Source organism: Lolium rigidum, chromosome 2 (assembly GCF_022539505.1).
Source record: "Lolium rigidum isolate FL_2022 chromosome 2, APGP_CSIRO_Lrig_0.1, whole genome shotgun sequence".
NCBI lineage: Eukaryota > Viridiplantae > Streptophyta > Magnoliopsida > Poales > Poaceae > Lolium > Lolium rigidum.
In genome coordinates this window covers 253,638,837-253,656,481 of record NC_061509.1, presented here as the reverse complement: position 1 = coordinate 253,656,481, position 17,645 = coordinate 253,638,837, and the positions used below count along the sequence as shown (strand labels likewise).

The 17,645-nt window shown below is 46.2% G+C and overlaps 1 protein-coding gene across 1 annotated transcript; it reads left to right on the top strand.

Annotated features, from left to right (window-relative positions):
- The first annotated feature begins 334 nt into the window (after window positions 1-334).
- LOC124688562 (protein trichome birefringence-like 1) lies at window positions 335-4,783 on the top strand. The gene is made up of 5 exons (XM_047222223.1): window positions 335-1,704; window positions 3,282-3,474; window positions 3,605-3,798; window positions 3,897-4,055; window positions 4,162-4,783. The coding sequence occupies exons 1-5, from the start codon at window positions 335-337 to the stop codon at window positions 4,502-4,504; spliced, it is 2,259 nt and encodes a 752-aa protein (XP_047078179.1). The 3' UTR covers window positions 4,505-4,783.
- The last annotated feature ends 12,862 nt before the right edge of the window (window positions 4,784-17,645 follow it).

Here is a 17,645-nt window from a genome sequence, read left to right as displayed (position 1 = left end):
GAGATTTGACTTGCGTTGACAGCCCGTCAGTCCACCACCAATCCCAAACCCCCGAGCGATTCCGGTGCCGTCGAGGTGGAGGCGGAGGTGGAGCCCCCAATCCGCAGAGATTCAAAAAGAGATCGCCCAACTCACTTGGTTTCGCTCCCAACCCACCGCCACCACCACCAAGCGCTCGCCGTCGCCGCCACCGCCACTACCTCGCCTCCTCCCCCGCCCTACAAAACAACCCGCCGCGGCGCGGTTCACCCGCAACCCACCGGCCGGGTCGCTCCGTTCTCAAAACCCCCAACCGCCTCCCGCTCCCGCCGCGTGCGGGCGCGAGCGATCGGATATGAAGGGCGCGGCCGCGTGGAGGGGCCACGGCGGCGTGGCGGCGGCCGTGGCGGACCACCTCGGCGCGAGCGGCGGCGCGCGGAGGGCCAGGCTCTGCCTCTACGGCGTCGCGCTCGCCTTCGCGCTCTTCGCCGCCTTCCTCGCCTTCGCGCCCTCGCTCCCAGCCCCCTCGCCGTCCTCGCCCGCCTCCGCCGCGTGGCTCGGCGGCTTCCTCGCCTCCGCCTCGCCCTACCGCGCGCAGGTCTCGGGCTTCTTCTCCTCCCTCTTCCCCGCCAACTCCTCCTCCCCGGCAATTCCCGGCGGCGTTGTCGCGCCGAGGCGGAGCGGGCCGAGCGGTGGCGGTGGCGGGTTCCAGGAGAGCGGCGGGCGAGCGGGGACCAACGGGTCCGGTGCGGGTGTGCCCGCCGAGCGATCGGGAAGCGGAGGCGGCAGCGATTCGGGAGGAGTTCGCACCGACATCTCCGCCTCCGTTAATGCTACTGCTTCCGCCGCGCGGTCCAACGCGCCGCCCAACGATCACGTGCTCGACAATCCCGCGGCCAGTAATTCCTCAGGGACTGCTGGTGCTGACGCGAAGGCCGGGGCTGGACTCCGCGGCGACATCTCCGCCTCGGGTAACGGTACTGCTTCGGCGGCGCAGAGCAACGCGCCGCCCCATGATCACGTGGGAGGCGGCGGTGGCGTGAGCAGTAATTCCACAGGGATCGCCGGTGCTGCGAGCAGTAAATCCAAGGCTGGTGTCACGATCGGCGGTTCTGCCCAGAATGGCACCACGCCGACAGTAGGAGCGCCAATTCAGGCCATCAATAGCTCCGGGGCGAATGCAAGTTCAGCGGAACCCCCAACGAGCAACGGGACAGCTGTCCCCTTCATCAGCCAGACCGGGAGCGGAGTTTCAGCGGCGATGCACGGCAACGGCGACGCGCCGCCGAGAAGAGGGGATCCCAGCAAGAAGCGCGCTGCCCAGGATTCGGCGGCCGGCAGCAACCAGAAGCAGAGCACACGCAGAGGTGCTGCTGCTCCTGCAGCTTCAGCAGGTGGAAGCAGCAACAGTACGAGGAATCTGCGGAAGGAAACGACTGCGACGTCTTCTCAGAGGAGCGCCGGCAACAGCAGCGCGGTGCCGGTAATGGCGAATGTGCCGCCGGCGAAAGGGGCCGGCGGTGGCCAGAACAAGGAGTATTCGGTGGAGGAGATGGGCAGGTGTGACATGTTCTACGGGAACTGGGTCCGGGACGACTCGTACCCTCTCTACCCGCCGGGATCCTGCCCTCACGTCGACGAGTCCTTCAACTGCTTCCTCAACGGCCGCCCCGATAAGGATTACCAGCGGCTCCGGTGGAAGCCCAGCGGGTGCAGCATCCCGAGGTGAGCCATGCTTAATTACCTGAATTACTTGCTTATTATCTGCCATGAACGATCGATCGATTTGCTGCCATGGAACATACCTGTTTCTGTTTCCACGACTAAAACTTGTTGCGAATATTCCATCTCCGTTAGTCTCCCGTCAATGGACTGCTGTTAAACCCCTTTGGCATGTGACTATTTTCTGCAAATTCCAAAAGTACCCTCACCCCGCACCCTCACCTCACCGCGCTCCACCGCGCGCGAATGGCGGTGCCCGCGTCGCCGGCAACCCGTCCGGCGCCGGCGCCCCTCCGATATGACCCTTCCTCACCTTTGAGAACCATTCCCGTGTATCTCCAGTTTCTCCCCCACTCGCCTCTCCGGCGGCCCAAACCCTAACCCTGGAAAGACGGCGCGGCGATCTATTCGCCCACGCCGGCGACGAAGAAGAAGGAAGCGTCCATGTCGGCTTCCTCGGTGAGCACCCTAGACCGAGCGCCGCCGATACCAAGTGTTTGTTCCTTCCTTCCCTAGGTAATTCCTGGTGGCATTAGGTCGTCTGAAACCTTGCAAGTGTTGATTTGATAGTTTAGTTAGTAAATAATATAGTTGAAAGCATTAAGATGGGCCTTATAGATAAGAGAAAATTACAGAGGAGCCAGGATAATAGAAAACTGAAGTCACTGGCTTCTTTCCAATCAAATCGTTCCTCTCTAGTCTTGTGGCGTAGTGTCACTTGCTTTGGTCTTGCTTGTCTGCTCATGTGAAACCATAATCAATATGCATGCTGTGATTGGATGGATATAAACCCACACCATACATGATACAGCTATGCTCCAAGAATTGCAGTTGCAGTTGCATACTGAATGTTTCCGTTGCGAAAATGTTGTTTGCTGTTAGTGAGACTGTTCTGGCGGGATAGCACTCTGCTGCTGGGTTGTTCATCCCTGAGGGGAGCTTCTGCCGCTGGGTGTTCGTATCACGTTTGCGAAAACAGATCTTACCACTTTGTCAGCTTTCTTAATTGGAAGCTGGGGGCTGTGGCCCTTCACTCGAAAAATACTGTATATTTCCTGAATCCTGATCCATGTTCATAGAAATCCAAACCCAAGGTATCCATTTCTTGCAACATTTTAGTAATCCATTAACCTTTAGTACCTGTGTACGTAGTTAATGCGCATGTGTGTTGGTTCATCATCTGGTTCTAAAATTCTGATCCAACAAGTTGCAGTTGGCTAAGGAACTAATGGCGCTGGCTGTTGGTCATCAGTATGGTACAGCCTGCTATTTTAGAATCTTTTAAATGGGTGTTGTCACATATAACAGAGACATGTTGCAGACTTGCTGTACAAATATTTGTTTACATGGCAGAGGGCAGAACTGTCCTCATACCAAGACTGCACACCCTTTGGTTGTTAGTTCACCGTCATGGCAAAGTCACAAGAAGTTGTGTATGGCATATGAGCTGTGTGTTTGTTTGATGCCAGTTAACCAATTTTCTTTTACTTGAACACCCATGCAGTTTGTGTGAATTCAGTCTGTTCTTTTTGCGTGACAAATTCAGTTATGTGATGGCATGATACTGATGCTTATGTTAGGTTGAATCCAACTGATATGTTGGAGAGGCTGAGGGGAAAGAGACTGGTGTTTGTTGGTGATTCACTCAACAGGAACATGTGGGAATCACTTGTTTGTATCTTGAGAAATTCTATCAAAGACAAGAGGAAAGTGTTTGAGGTATCTGGGAACCACAAGTTCAGGGCTGAGGGCTCATACTCTTTTTTATTTCAGGTATGCAACACTTCTCATATGCCCATTCTTTGGCTTCCTTTTCTTGAGAATGCAGCAGGAGATATTTTGCTATTTGTGCTTGTTTGATCATTTGAGGTGGAAACTTATGTGCTAAATTCATGTTGTATAGGATTACAATTGCACTGTGGAGTTCTTCCGGTCCCCTTTCCTTGTTCAGGAGTTGGAGGTTCCTCTCAAACATGGAAAGGTCAAGGAAACTCTTAGGCTTGACAAAATCGACCGGTCTTCCTCAAGGTACAAGAATGCAGATATTATTGTCTTCAATACTGGGCATTGGTGGACACATGAGAAAACTTCTCTAGGGTAAGCTTTTATTTCCACAGTCTGATTCAGTAAATTGCTCATGCCATGTGTCTGCATTTCAAGTCTTTCTTACTGTTCCATTGTCAAATGTGCTACAGGAAAGATTACTATCAGGAAGGCGACCAAGTATACCGTGAGCTGAATGTGCATGATGCCTACCGGAGAGCTCTAAACACCTGGGCCAAGTGGGTTGATTCAAATGTGAATCCCAAGAAAACAACCGTCTTTTTCAGAGGCTACTCGGCCTCCCACTTCAGGTTCGCACACCCTTAGTACGAACTCCTGTAAAGTCAGTTTGCCATGACATATCAGTATATGAGTTACTGATGTTTGGAAATGTCTCCCTGTATTTGTGTTGTGCAGTGGGGGGCAATGGAATTCTGGCGGCAGCTGTGACAAGGAGACTGAGCCGATAACAAACGAGCAGTACCTCATACCATACCCACAGAAGATGAGCATTCTGGAGGAGGTGCTCCATGGGATGAAAACACCTGTCGCCTATATGAACATTACAAGGATGACCGACTACAGGAAGGAGGGACACCCTTCAATCTATCGCAAGCAGAAGTTGAGTGAGGAGGAGCGGAAGGCACCTGAGTTATACCAGGACTGCAGCCACTGGTGCCTTCCTGGAGTGCCCGACTCCTGGAACGAGGTCCTCTATGCAAAGATTTTGGTGAAGCAGCATCAGATGCTGCACCAATAAAGGCAAGTGACAAATTGCTTGTTCCTGTACATGAGGTTTTGTTGTTGTGGAATGCCAGTCTGTTTAGGATAATAACCAGCCGTAGCGTTCAAGGCATATATAGTTGACAAAAGTGATAGGGCAAGGACTTTGGAATCCTTGCATAGAGCAAACTAGGCAGTTTGTCAGATATATCTGACCTTCGATACAAATAGGAAATCTGTATAGGATCATAGGAGTTTATGATGTAAAATTCATATCCAGCTAGCAGTAATCAGAAACAATGAATAGTGAATACTGCATCGAAAATTCAGAATAACTCTCTGTTTTTCATGAATCCTCGTCTTTCTTTTTCCAGACAGATACTTTTTTTTTTCACACGAGGATGCTATTGTAGTAAGATTTTTTTTATTTTCTGAGGTATTACTAAGCATTCTTTGAGTTTATACACAATATTAATAAATGAAGTGGCTGTTTGAACGTAGCAACATTTGAATCAGATCTGAGTGTACAGTCCTTGTTGCTGTTCATCCTGAATCCCTGATTGTGATGGTCCTATGGAAGCATTTGACAAGCTTTTGAGCTGTCACATGAACTTAAAGTACTGTCAGCAGTGCTAATTGCGAAGCCTGAATATGCTGTAGAACTCTGGTGAGATTTCTCTGGGGATATATAAACTGTCGTTTATTTGTTGGTCATGCTCTGTTTGCATTGTGGACCAATAGGCACCAGCCAAGTCAGCAAGGGAATTTGCTTGTTAGCTACAATTCTTATCAGATATCTCTGTTCTGGGGTACTACTACAGTACTAATTAGAACATTGGCGGAGCTTGACCACAATTTGAGAAGGGGCTAAACTATGTACTCCGTCCTTCCTGAATTAGATGTCGCAGATTTGTCTAGATTCACGTGTATTTATACACTAAAACGTGTCTAGATACTTGCATATCTAGACAAATCTGTGACAAGTAATTTCAGACAGAGGGAGTAGTAGGTGTTGGCGGAGCCAGATTACTATGGGACTTTGCTTGTTGGGCTAGCTAAGACTGAGTATATTAGGAGAGAGTTAGGCCAGGTAATGGGTGTACATTTGTACACCCTTGTTTAGCTGTGGCTCCGCCTGGCTTCTAATACAAAGATGAGTCAAAACCACATCATCACGGCCCAGAATGGCTCTAAGGAAGCTCAGCCAATGACATAAAACACTGCAGGTAAATTTAACACACAAGATTAGTATTTCTAGTGCAAGCCTTTGATCTACGGACTGCAGTCAAATCAACTTCTGCACAATAACTTCTTGGTTGCAGCTACACGAGCTGCCTGGATATCAGGAGGTAGTCCAAAGCACTTCTGCTGTCACTCTGAACTGAACACCATTGCTGCCTGCCGCGCCTTCGCAGATGATGCACATCACTCTAATCTGCAGAAGTGTTGTCACCGGTTTGATTGGAAACATCTATCCTCAGAAGTTTCAGAATAGCTCTTTCCATTTCTATTAATCCTTTGTCTCTCTGTTCCTTGACTGCATGAGGATGCTATACAGTGCATTCTCTGACTTGATATATGCTAACAAGTGGCTGTAAGGACAAAGTAACATTTGAATAGATCTGAATGTCCAGTGCTTCTTGGTGTGCATCCTGATTTGATAGTCGTTACGGTCACTGCGGCTAATTGTGAAGCCTGAATGTGCTGTAGCACTCTGTTGAGATTTCTCTGGGGTTGAATTAATTTTGCTTCATGGACCACCAGGCAAATCAACAAGTGATTTGTTACAAGTTACAGCTCTGGTCAGATATCTCCTGGCTGGGTACTACCACTGAGAACACTGTTGTTAAACACACGCACCGGATTAGTACTCCTGTTGTAGGCCTTTGAACTATGGAGTACAGGGCTACCAACTTCTGCACACTAACACCCTGGTAGCTGCTGCTGCTACACGAGCTGCCTGAGTATCAGGTAGGCGGTCCAAAAACACTTCTGAAAATAGGATTCTTTGAGGGCAAAATTAGATTCTTTCTTTGCTGCCTCTTCAAAATAGGATTTGGACTGCTGACAGGCTGAGGAACATGGGCTGGACACACATCAACAAGTGCAGTTTCTGCGATCATGTTTTCGAGGATGCAAATCATTTGTATCTGCTCTGTCCGTTCTCTAAGGAGATCTGGACACGCATAGAGTGGGCCAAGCCTCAGTTTGGCAGCTGGTGACATGAGTATACCCTTCAGGTACTCATTATTAGCATACCTGGTTTGGCTCGGTTCAATATTGAGAAGGCCCAACAAGGCAACCCGAAGAAGTAGTCGACTCTTGTAACCCTAGGCTGGTTGTATATATAAAGCCAGCAAGGGCACTCGATAGGAAGAGGACAATAGATAGACATAATAGAGAGACAATATAGCTCCGCCTATGGCGGCATCCTGTAAACGTACTTATGATCATATTAGATTGCTAGCAGCATTTAGGGATCCTCCACCGAGGGGACCTGAAACTGGGTACGTCGTGTGCCTAATCTCGCTCCCGGAATTTCCATCGTCACTCTCTCCCGAAACCCAAGTCTACAATACGTAGACATTGGCGAGGTGATCCCTCGTCAGTTGGCCATGTTGTTTGTTGATCTAAGACTTTGGTGGCCGAATCTCCACAGATCGGACACAGGAAATCGCCGCAAGGACATGCTTACAATGGCTGCCTATGATTTGTCAAATATCTGGAACGAGCGAAATCGGTGTCTTTCAGTGCAAGGTTCTGCCTCTGGCAACTGTCGCTGGTATCGTGTTGGCTGATGTTGTCAGAAACGCATGTAGTTCTTAGTTATTTGTTTTTGTTTTTTGAGGTGGTGTGTGTCTGATGGCTTAAGGCACCAGTTGTTATATAACTGGGTTGTTTTCTCTTCTCTATTATAATGCATAAAGGCAGAGCTCCTGCCATTTCTCGTAAAAAGAAAACACTTCTGAAGTTCTGATGTCACTCTGAACTGAACACCACTGCTGCCTGCCTACGTCCTAGCTGCCTTTGCATTATCAATGTGATATTCATACAGATGATGCGGAGCATTCTAATTTTGTAGCAAGCTGGCTACCAGTTTGAAGCAAGCTACTGTTCTCTAGAGTCGTCTACCTCATTTTTTTTCTTTTGAGAATTTTTTTCTCATCCACCTGTTTATTTCCTCCAGAAGCCAAATTGGCGCCTTCTTTTGGGCGGATAAGGATGAGGTGCAAGGGGGCCAGTGTCTAGTGGCCTCGAAGAGCATAGTAACATCCCAAAAATTTCAAAACAAAGAAAATGAATTTCCCTATTTCCAAATTTTGGAACCAACAATTTTTTTATATTAAATTAAGGTTGATACATAGTGATCTTGCTTAATTCTTGTGCTATTGCTATAATTGTTTGTGGAAGTATTTTGAAATGATCTTAAACCCTAAACCTCACCCCTCTTTTCACCATCCAAGTTAAAATAAAATAAAAGGAAATTAAATAAGAAAAAGGCCTATGTGCCTATGGCTATTTTTGTGAAACTTTACCCTAGGCCTTTCTACTTTGTATAGAGGATTGGAAAACCTTCATAAACCTCACCTAGTGCTTATCAAACCAAATCCAAGTTGAAACCAAAGAAATTAAAAAGAAAATAAAAATGCCATAGAGGCATATGAGAGTAAAAGGCAAATTTGTGAATTTGAGAATCTTGACCCTAAGACTTGTGGTGAATGGTTTGATTACTCCTCTATACCATTTCAACACTCAACAACATGAATTGGGTCAAGCCAAGTCAAATTAGAAATCAAATGCAACATATGCATAGAGGCATATGTGGCACATAGCCATTTTTCCCAAATCTTGTTCTATGCACTTATACCTTGACCAAATGGTGTGAAACCATCTTTAAACCTAATCTAACCCTAAATGGACCCTTACCCATGCCCAAGTAAAGCAAGGGAAATAAATTAGAAGAATAAGGAAAATTGACATATCACCTCTTATGTGTTATGGCCATTTTTGCAAATCTTTGAGCTAGACCTTTTGGAATGGTTTCAATGGTTTGGAAATGTTCCTAAACTAATAAGAATCACATTTGAGTCAAGAAAAGTCAAATAAAATAGAGAGAGATCAAATAGTGAGAAAATTCCATTTTTACTCACATACACTTTAGCCAATTTTGCAAATCTTCAACTAAGGCCACATTTGCTTGTGCCATTGTTTGTAAAACACTTTGATATCAATAACAAACTCAAATGCATCAAAGAAACCAGAATCAAATCAAAGAAAAATGCAAATCCCATCTACATATGATAATGGTCATTTGGCCATTTTATAACATCTTCACCAATTTGCACCCCTGATTTTGACTTTTCTTAAACCAACCTTGGTCAACACTTGCCACCTCATTCAAGACCATGTCAAGATGAACCACTTTTCTGTTGACCACCAGTGTTGACTCTGACCAGGTTGACCAGAAATGAATTGACAAGAGGAGACATTGAAACAAAGAGAAAATCAACCCCCATTTTGAAATCTTGCAAACCTGCATCAAATTGACCACCACCACCACCATTCTACCTCTCTAATTATATAAATGAGATGCACCAAAAAGATTTCCAAAATTCAAACAAAATTCTCTTGCGGCCATTTCCTCAAACACCTTGCAGGCTACTTTTCAGATTTGACATACATCCTTTTAACCTCTGGTTTTTAGCCTCCACCACTTTCCAATTGTGATCATCACACTCTGGTACCTCCTCTGCATCAAACCAAGCCCATTTGCACAGATAAAAGTGAAGCCATGATCATTGTTTCATCCATGCCGTGCACCATGCCACCCCAATGCCACTCATCGTCCCTCTTCCTCTCTGATCACTTTCCCCATGTCAACGAGCTAGCCTGCACTCTCCTAAGCACGCCGGTACCCTTCCTAGCTCGAAGCTCGCCCGGCATTGGCCACACGACGCATGCCCAGACACGCCCAGAACAATGCTAGAGCGCGCATGGGCACCGTCCTGGACGTGCCAGAGCACGCCGTTGTGCCATCGCTCTCGTCCTCCCCTGCAAGCCTACCTCTGCATCACGCTTCACCGCACCACTAGTACCCTCCTAGACACGCTCAGTAGCTCGCGGAGGACCCATCGCCGTCGCCATGATCAAACCCTTTCCGCCAGTACCCGCCGCAGACGCGGAAGCAACTCGAGCCGTCCCCTCCTCCTTTCCCTGCGCGAGCTACAAGTTGAGAACCGCCTGGACGTCGCCTACCTCCTGGGCCCCCTACCTTGCCCCTTCACGCCCTGGACAGCCATCGCCGTCGATGACCACCACGGCACCCTCGCAGCACCCCTCCACCCTATAAAAGGAGAGCCCCCGCGCCTAAATCCTTCACACCAACAAGCTTCCCTACTCTCTCTGATCCTCCTCAACCTCTTCCCCTCCTCAATTAGCCCCCATTTCGCCGGAATTTGATCGGAGTCTGCCGCACTAGTAGCTCATCGCCGTCGTCGATTTCGGCCACCTCAAGCTCCGCCGCGACTACCAGTCGACACCCCGTCGTCGACAACGTCGTCCAGCATCATCGCCGCCCCTCGCCGGAGCCCCAGCTCGCCGCCGACCCCTACCTCCGCCGCAGCAGCAACCCCCTCTCGTCGACGTAGACGAAGCCTGTCAGCATCTCGATCATCTTCTAATCCGACGGCTCCTATTCGCAGGTACCGCTTCGGGTTATTTCAGTCGCTGACGCATGGGACCCACTGTCAGCTAGCCCGCAGCGTTAGTTGGGCTAGCCCCTCTGCGTTTTAAATCTTTCGGCCCATCTACTTCCGGCCTAGCCCAGTTAGCCATTTTCGAATTAATATGATCCACTAAATTTTCAATACTGGTCTTTGCTATTTTTTTGAATACTTTCAAATCTACAAACCCAAATTTGGTGATTCAAATTGTTCCAGAATCCTTATGAAATGATCTAATTAACCCCACTGGTTTCAACCTCATATCTTGTGTAGATTTTGAATAGCAAAAATATCAAGTCAGATACTTTTCAGTTTTCAAATAAATATGAAAAATCAACCCTTTTGAATTTTGAGGTGATTCCACCTCTCATAATTCACATTTCAACCCCTCTATTTGACTATGCAAAAATATGATATGGGTTATGTACATGATCATGGGCTAGAAGCAAAATATTGGCTATGTAGTCAATAACTAGCCCATTTAAACCATTTCAAAAATTAGGAATTTAAATCTATGAGGTGTAGCACCTCATTTAAATCATTTTCTCAAGTGTTATGAAGTAATGTGATGACCTCTATTGCATGGGCTCATACTTGCTCACTTGGGGAACGTAAATCAAAATAGTATTAAATTACATTGGTTATTTAAATCACATGAGATGATGAATCTCATTTAAATCATTTTTCTCAAATGATAAGTGTGAAGTGTTGACCTTGGTCAACATGTGATCATACATGGTTATTTGAGAAGATTAAATCTTAAGAAGATTCAATGAGAGGAAATTATTTCTCCAAAGAACTAAATAGAAACCCTAATTCCAATTTCAATGAGAGGAAATTATTTTCCTAATACTAAGTAAGAAACCCTAGAATAATTTGTGAACAAATGTTAAGTAGTGATGCTAGATCATTTTGTGTCAGCCATTAAGGCAAATTAAGACTACTTAAGTGTTGTTTGGTGATTGTATCCTCGTATTCGTTTATAGACGCTAGTACCGGAGACTATCAAGAGGAAGAGGTCTTCTACCAAGAGGAAGAAGAAGAAAATTTTGATCACCCCACCAATCAAGGCAAGCTAGACTAATGCAAGCTATTTTGTTGCAAGCTATTACCAATGCAAGATAGATTTGTGCAAAGCTCTACAAGAGCAAGGCACCATTACTTTTTACTTATTGATCCTATCCCAAGTTTTTACTTTACAAGTTTTATTGAATCTTATTTATCAAAGTTACTTTTTGATTTATGATTCACTTGGTTTAGTTATGGAGTAGTACAAGAGCATCACACTTAGCCTAGCAAGCTCCAAGATATTTAGCACCCCTCATAACTAGTTGCTAGTGCTAAACCTTAAAAGTGACTACTCTAGTTGGGAATTTGCGAAATGAAATGACTTTGAAAACCTTCGAATGATGAGTCATTATATTGAGAGATTTTTGAAGGTGAATATGACTTGTGAATGACTTGGTGAATTTTACCAAAACTGATGGTTGGGTTTGGATGCGATACCATTCCAATTTTACAAGTACCCCCACAATACCTGAATCTGGGTAAGGCTTAGCTGGTAAATGTATTTTAGTATGGGTTCCCTCTGAACAAGCGTCATAGGGGTTATGCCGAGGCTGCCTCCATTGAATGTGAAATGACGTGAAATGAGGTGAATGTCCTACCCAAGCCCTCGTGCGGTTCCGGGTTGACGGTTTGTTTTCACCGGGAGGCCAAGCTCATGGGGAGAGGTGCCTATACTAGAGTATGTAAATGAAAGGTTAGGATTGGTAGTTCGCGTCATCGCGTACGATAAATCGGGGCCGATTACCCCGACGAACTATTGCAATTGTTGTGGCACAAGTGTACAACCTCTGCAGAGTTTAACCTATTCGAATAGCCGCGTCCGCGGTCATGGACGATTGGAAAGGCCATACTGTTCCGTCATCAGAACTATTCTAAAAATATGAATGGTGACTTGTGATTTGAATTGAAAGGTGACTTTGACTTTGAATCACAACTGAGTTGTGGGAATGACACTAATGTTCCCACTGGAGTTGAGTTAGGCAAATAAAGAGGCTTTGATTATTAAAGTGTTTATGAAATAAAACTGGCTTTATGCAAATGAAACTAGAGCTTAGAACCCCCTTATAGTTGATAGTATTTACCTTAGTATTAGTTTGCGAGTACTTTAAAGTACTCATGGCTGTGTCCCTGGCTATTCAAATGGCCAGACTATGAAGACGAGTATCAGAACCCGGAAGAAGGACAGCAGGACGTCTACGACAACTAGGATCACTCCTGACATCAAAGGTTGCCTGTGGAATAGATGGACTACTACTACGCTATTTCGCTTCCGCTATGTGTTATGTAATTGATCAATAGAACTTCTATTATTGTAATGAGACTGGATCATGTGATCCTTTATTTGTAAGACGATTATGGTATGTAATAAATGATGTGTTGTGATATCAATCTATTATGTCTCGCAAAAACAATATTCCTGGGATTGCGATGAATGGCATGATAGGCATCTGGACTTAAAAATCCGGGTGTTGACAAGATGGTATCATAGCCATTGTTGACCTTAGGAGACCCTAGTTAGAATGGACGTCTGAAAAACTTAGTTTCAAAACCAAATGAAGTGAATACTTGCGAAAACTTATTCTCCCTCTTACCCTTGAGATCTTCAAAATAAGAAAGTTATGCTCTATTCTTCTTATACTACTACATAAAATTTTGACACACTACTTCTCTAACTTACTCAGCATAATTCTTCACAGATGGAGTACACCTGCAAGTCCTATCAGCTTGGCCACGGAGGAAACCTCATGTTCGAGAAGGATTTGAAACAACTGGTTGATTATTTAGGACGCCCGTATCCCGAGTTCTTTGGAATACCCCTCAACAATCCATCGGGAGGACAACCTCGGTGGGAAGTTGACGTGGGCATTACCCTTCGGGTAACCGACATTGCCCTATCCTGTATTGACTAATTGGAGGCCCATGAAGACACCTGGAGGCAAGATGGGCCACCTGGACGGCGCACCAGAGTAATCCTTGACGGGCAAGACAAGGAAGCAGCCGAACAAGGAAAGATTAGATCTAAAACTACTGTAAACCTAGTCGTACTTGGTTAGACCTCTTGAGACCTGGCCTCCAATATAAAGGCCAGGAGAGGGGTTGCCGAGGGACAGAATTAATCGTAGCAACCTTAGCCACCAGAAAACCTAGAGCTAGGTCGCCGCAATACTTAGCCTCTCGACGAGATCTCAGCCGAACTATTCGGCACCCCATTGTAACCCATTATCATCATAATCAAGAACGGACGAGCGGGACGTAAGGGTTTTACCTCATCGAGGGTCCCGAACCTGGGTAAATCGCTCTTCCCGCTTGTCTGTGAACCGATGTCTCGTGTCAGCTTGCAGGATTCCGCTAACCCTAAGCCCCAAACAGAGGGCATTGCCGAGGAGTACCCTCGACAATTGGCGCCGTCTGTGGGAAACCTGTCAGCACCAGGCAAGTCATCGGCAGCACCAGTCACGTCCGCAGCGTTCGTACTCGAGTCGCCAACGCCAGCGGACCCAAGGGATCCAATCCGCTGCGGATCCTACGGATTCGTGCCGCACCGCGAAGCGCCTCACTTGATCCCTATAGGATCGACTAGCGATATGGATACTACTTTCGGTGGAGTTCACTTCATCATCGACTCTGGAGGTTTCCTTCGCCTACCCAGGGCCGGCGTATCCGGTCTGAAGGCCGAAGTTCCAGAAAGCGTTCCTCCAATGGCAACCCTAAGGATTCCATCCAGGAGCATACAAGAGAACCACCAAGGGAGTTTCGACGTTGCAGCAGGGCGAAGGAAAAAACGAAGGGACTCGCACCATGAGGAGGAAGGACGAACAGTACCTCACCTTCGGCAGGTCGAGCAAGGATACCACAATACATTATCAATCAAGGGACGCACCCGCTCGCCGTATCTATCGGCTACAGAGCAGCTCGAGGCACCATGTTACCTCCACTCTTACATCGATCCGAAGGATGGTCGAGAGAAGTCTAGCCACTTACTAAGGAACTGTCGACATTTTCTGGAGATTCGGCAGTTCTGCGATGACCTCAGAACCGAGGCCATATCAAGAGTTCACGCAATGGAGAGAAGGGAAAGATCTTACAGCTATGCACTGGAGCCGTACGTACCAGAGCCATACGTACCAGCAGGAGAAGATGAGCTTCGGGACGAGCGTACATCGGCAGAGGTGTTTCCGGAACCATGCGGGCAAGTCAATATGATCCACAAAACCAGCTTTTCGAAGAGAGAGATCAAGAAATTCTCCCGAGAAGTAAAGTACGCGGAGGTCGCCATGGTCGACACACCCGACTTCATCGACTGGTCAGATCAGAGTATTTCCTTCAGCAGGGCGGATCACCCGAAAGCCGTTCCGAGGCCTGGCCACGCAGCCCTTGTTCTTGAAGCACAGATCGGAGGATACAATATGAGCAAAGTATTCATGGATGGAGGAAGTGGCTTGAACTTATTGTTCGCCAGCACCATGAGAGCAATGGGTTTAACAGTCGATATGTTAAGAGAATCCGATACATGATTTCACGGCATTATACCGACTCGACCCGCTTATTCTCTTGGAAAAACGTCATTGGACGTGGTCTTCGGCACGCCTAGCAATTTCAGGAAAGAGAAGATCGAGTTCGAAGTAGTCGACTGGGAGTCTCAGTATCACGCCATCCTCGGCAGGCCCGCGTTTGCCAAATTTATGGCCGTACCCCACTATGCATACTTGAAGCTGAAGATGCCAGGCAACAACGGGACCCCAATAACTGTCCATGGAAGCTTTGCTCGATCGGACAACTGCGAACGGGAGTTCCAGAAGATAGCCTCGAAGTTCGGAGTCAAGGAAGAGCTCAACGCAATTGACACCGTTACAGATCACACGCAACCACCAGCCGTCAATCGAAACGAGAGATCCGATGAGTTTGACGCTGCAAAGGAAACTAAGAAGCTGCAGGTGCACCCTACAGACCCGAAGAAAACGGTCAACACGTCGGCTGACCTTACTGGCGCATAGGAAGGCGCGCTCATCGAGTTCCTCCGTGAGCGCTGGGAGATATTTGCATGGGAACCATCCGACATGCCAGGTATCCCCAGGGAACTCGCTGAGCACGCCCTTAACGTTGATCCGACAGCCAAACCGATGCAGCAGTCAATGCGCCGGTTTTCTGAACCAAAGAGAAGAGCAATTGGCGAGGAAATCAGTCGACTCCGTAAAGCAGGATTCATTCGGGAGCTCAAGGACGCCAAGTGGGTAGCTAACCCCGTCATGGTACCTAAGAAGGACACCACCGCTCTACGCATGTGCATCGACTACACCAGCGTTAATAAGCACTGCCCAAAAGACCAGTTCCCGCTGCCTCGCATTGATCAGATAGTCGACTCTACAGCTGGATGCGATCGCCTCTCCTTCCTTGACGCATACTCTGGGTATAATCAGATCAAACTGAAGAAAGAAGACTAGGAGCTAACCGCATTCATCACCCCGCACGGCGTTTTCTGTTACAACGTCATGACCTTCGGGTTGAAAAACGCGGGAGCAACGTATCAACGGTGCATGCATTCTTGCCTTGGGGAGCAGATTGGGAGGAACATCGAGGTTTACATCGACGACATTGTGGTGAAAACGAAGCACGCCGCCACTCTCATCGATGATTTACGGGAAACCTTCGACAACTTGGACAAGTATAAATTAAGCTGAATCCCAAAAAATGTTTCTTCGGAGTGCCAGGGGGACAAGTGCTCAGGTACTTCATTTTGGCCAGGGGGATTGAAGCTAACCCTTTGAAGATCAAAGCTATTCTCGACATGGAGCCGCCAAAGAATCTGCACCAAGTGCAGCAGTTGGCAGGACCACTGGCAGCGCTTAGCAGATTCATCGCCAAGCTGGGAGAAAAAGCTTTGCATTTCTATAACCTGATGAAAAAGTCAGAAAAGTTCGAGTGGACCAAAGAGGCGCAAGAGTCCTTCGACAACCTGAAGAAAATCCTGTCGACGTCCCCAGTCCTCGTCGCCCCGCGCGAAAGGGAAAAGTTGCTTATGTACATAGCCGCAACAGCACAAGTCTTTAGCAGTGTTTTGGTTGTCGAGCGGGAAGAGGCAGGACATGTCCACGGTGTTCAAAGGCCCGTCTACTACTGTAACAACCCAAAAATTTCAAAACAAACAAATTGAATTTTCCCTAGTTCCAAATTTTGGAACCAACAAAAACTTTTATTAAAATAAGATTGATACATATAGACCTTGTTTAAATCTTGTGTTTTGCCATGATGAGTGTTATTATGCTTATGTGCTAAACCCTAAAACCCCAAAGTGATCAAGTGAAGATCACCAATCAAATAAAATACAAGAAAAATAATTCAAATAAGAAAAACCTTAAACCCTAATCTTCTCCAAAATTCATTTTGGATATATTTTGAGAAACACAAAATAAAATAAAAGACCTATGGGGACATATAGCCCTAATAGGTAAATCTTGAACCCTATCTTTATTAATTATGCTAAATGGTGGTGAACCTTTGAGAACCCCACAAAACCCTAAACCTCACCCCTCTTCTCACCACCCTAGTTAAAATGAAATAAAAAGAGAATTAAATAAGAAAAAGGTATATGTGCCTATGGCTATTTTTCTAAAATTTTACCCTAAGCCTTTCTACTTTGCTTAGAGGTTTGGAAAACCTTCTTACACCTTACCTAGTACCTATCAAACCAAATCCAAGTGGTTTCCAAAGAAAATAAAAAGAAACTAAAAATGCCATAGAGGCATATGTAAGAAAAGTGCAAATTTGTGAATTTGAGAAGTTTGACCCTAAGACTTGTTGTGAATGGATGGATCACTTCCATATACCATTTCAACACTCAACAACATCAAATGGGCCAAGAACACTCAAATCAAAAATCAAATTAAACATATGCATAGAAGCATATGTGCCACATAGCCATTTCACCAAACTTTGACCTATGGCTTTAAACCTTGACCAAATGGTGTGAAACCATCTCTCAACCTAATATAACACTAAATTGACCCTAACCCATGCCCAAGTGCAGCAAGGTGAACCCTTTTCAAAAATAATAAAACTTAACACATCACCTCTTATGTGTTATGGCCATTTTTGCAAATCTTTGACCAAGACCCTTTTAATTAGTTTCAATGGTTTGAAAATGTTTCTAAACCAATAAGAATCACATTAGAGTCAACCAAAGTCAATTCAAATGAAGAGAAATCACATAGTGAGAAAATCCCCAAAATTCCCTCACATACACTTAGCCCAATTTGCAAATCTTCAACCAAGGCCACCATTGCTTGATCTATTGCTTGTAAAACTCTTATATATGATAAACAAACACAATTGCATCAAAGAAACAAGAATCCAATCAAAGGAAATCTCAATTTTCAATTCACATATGAT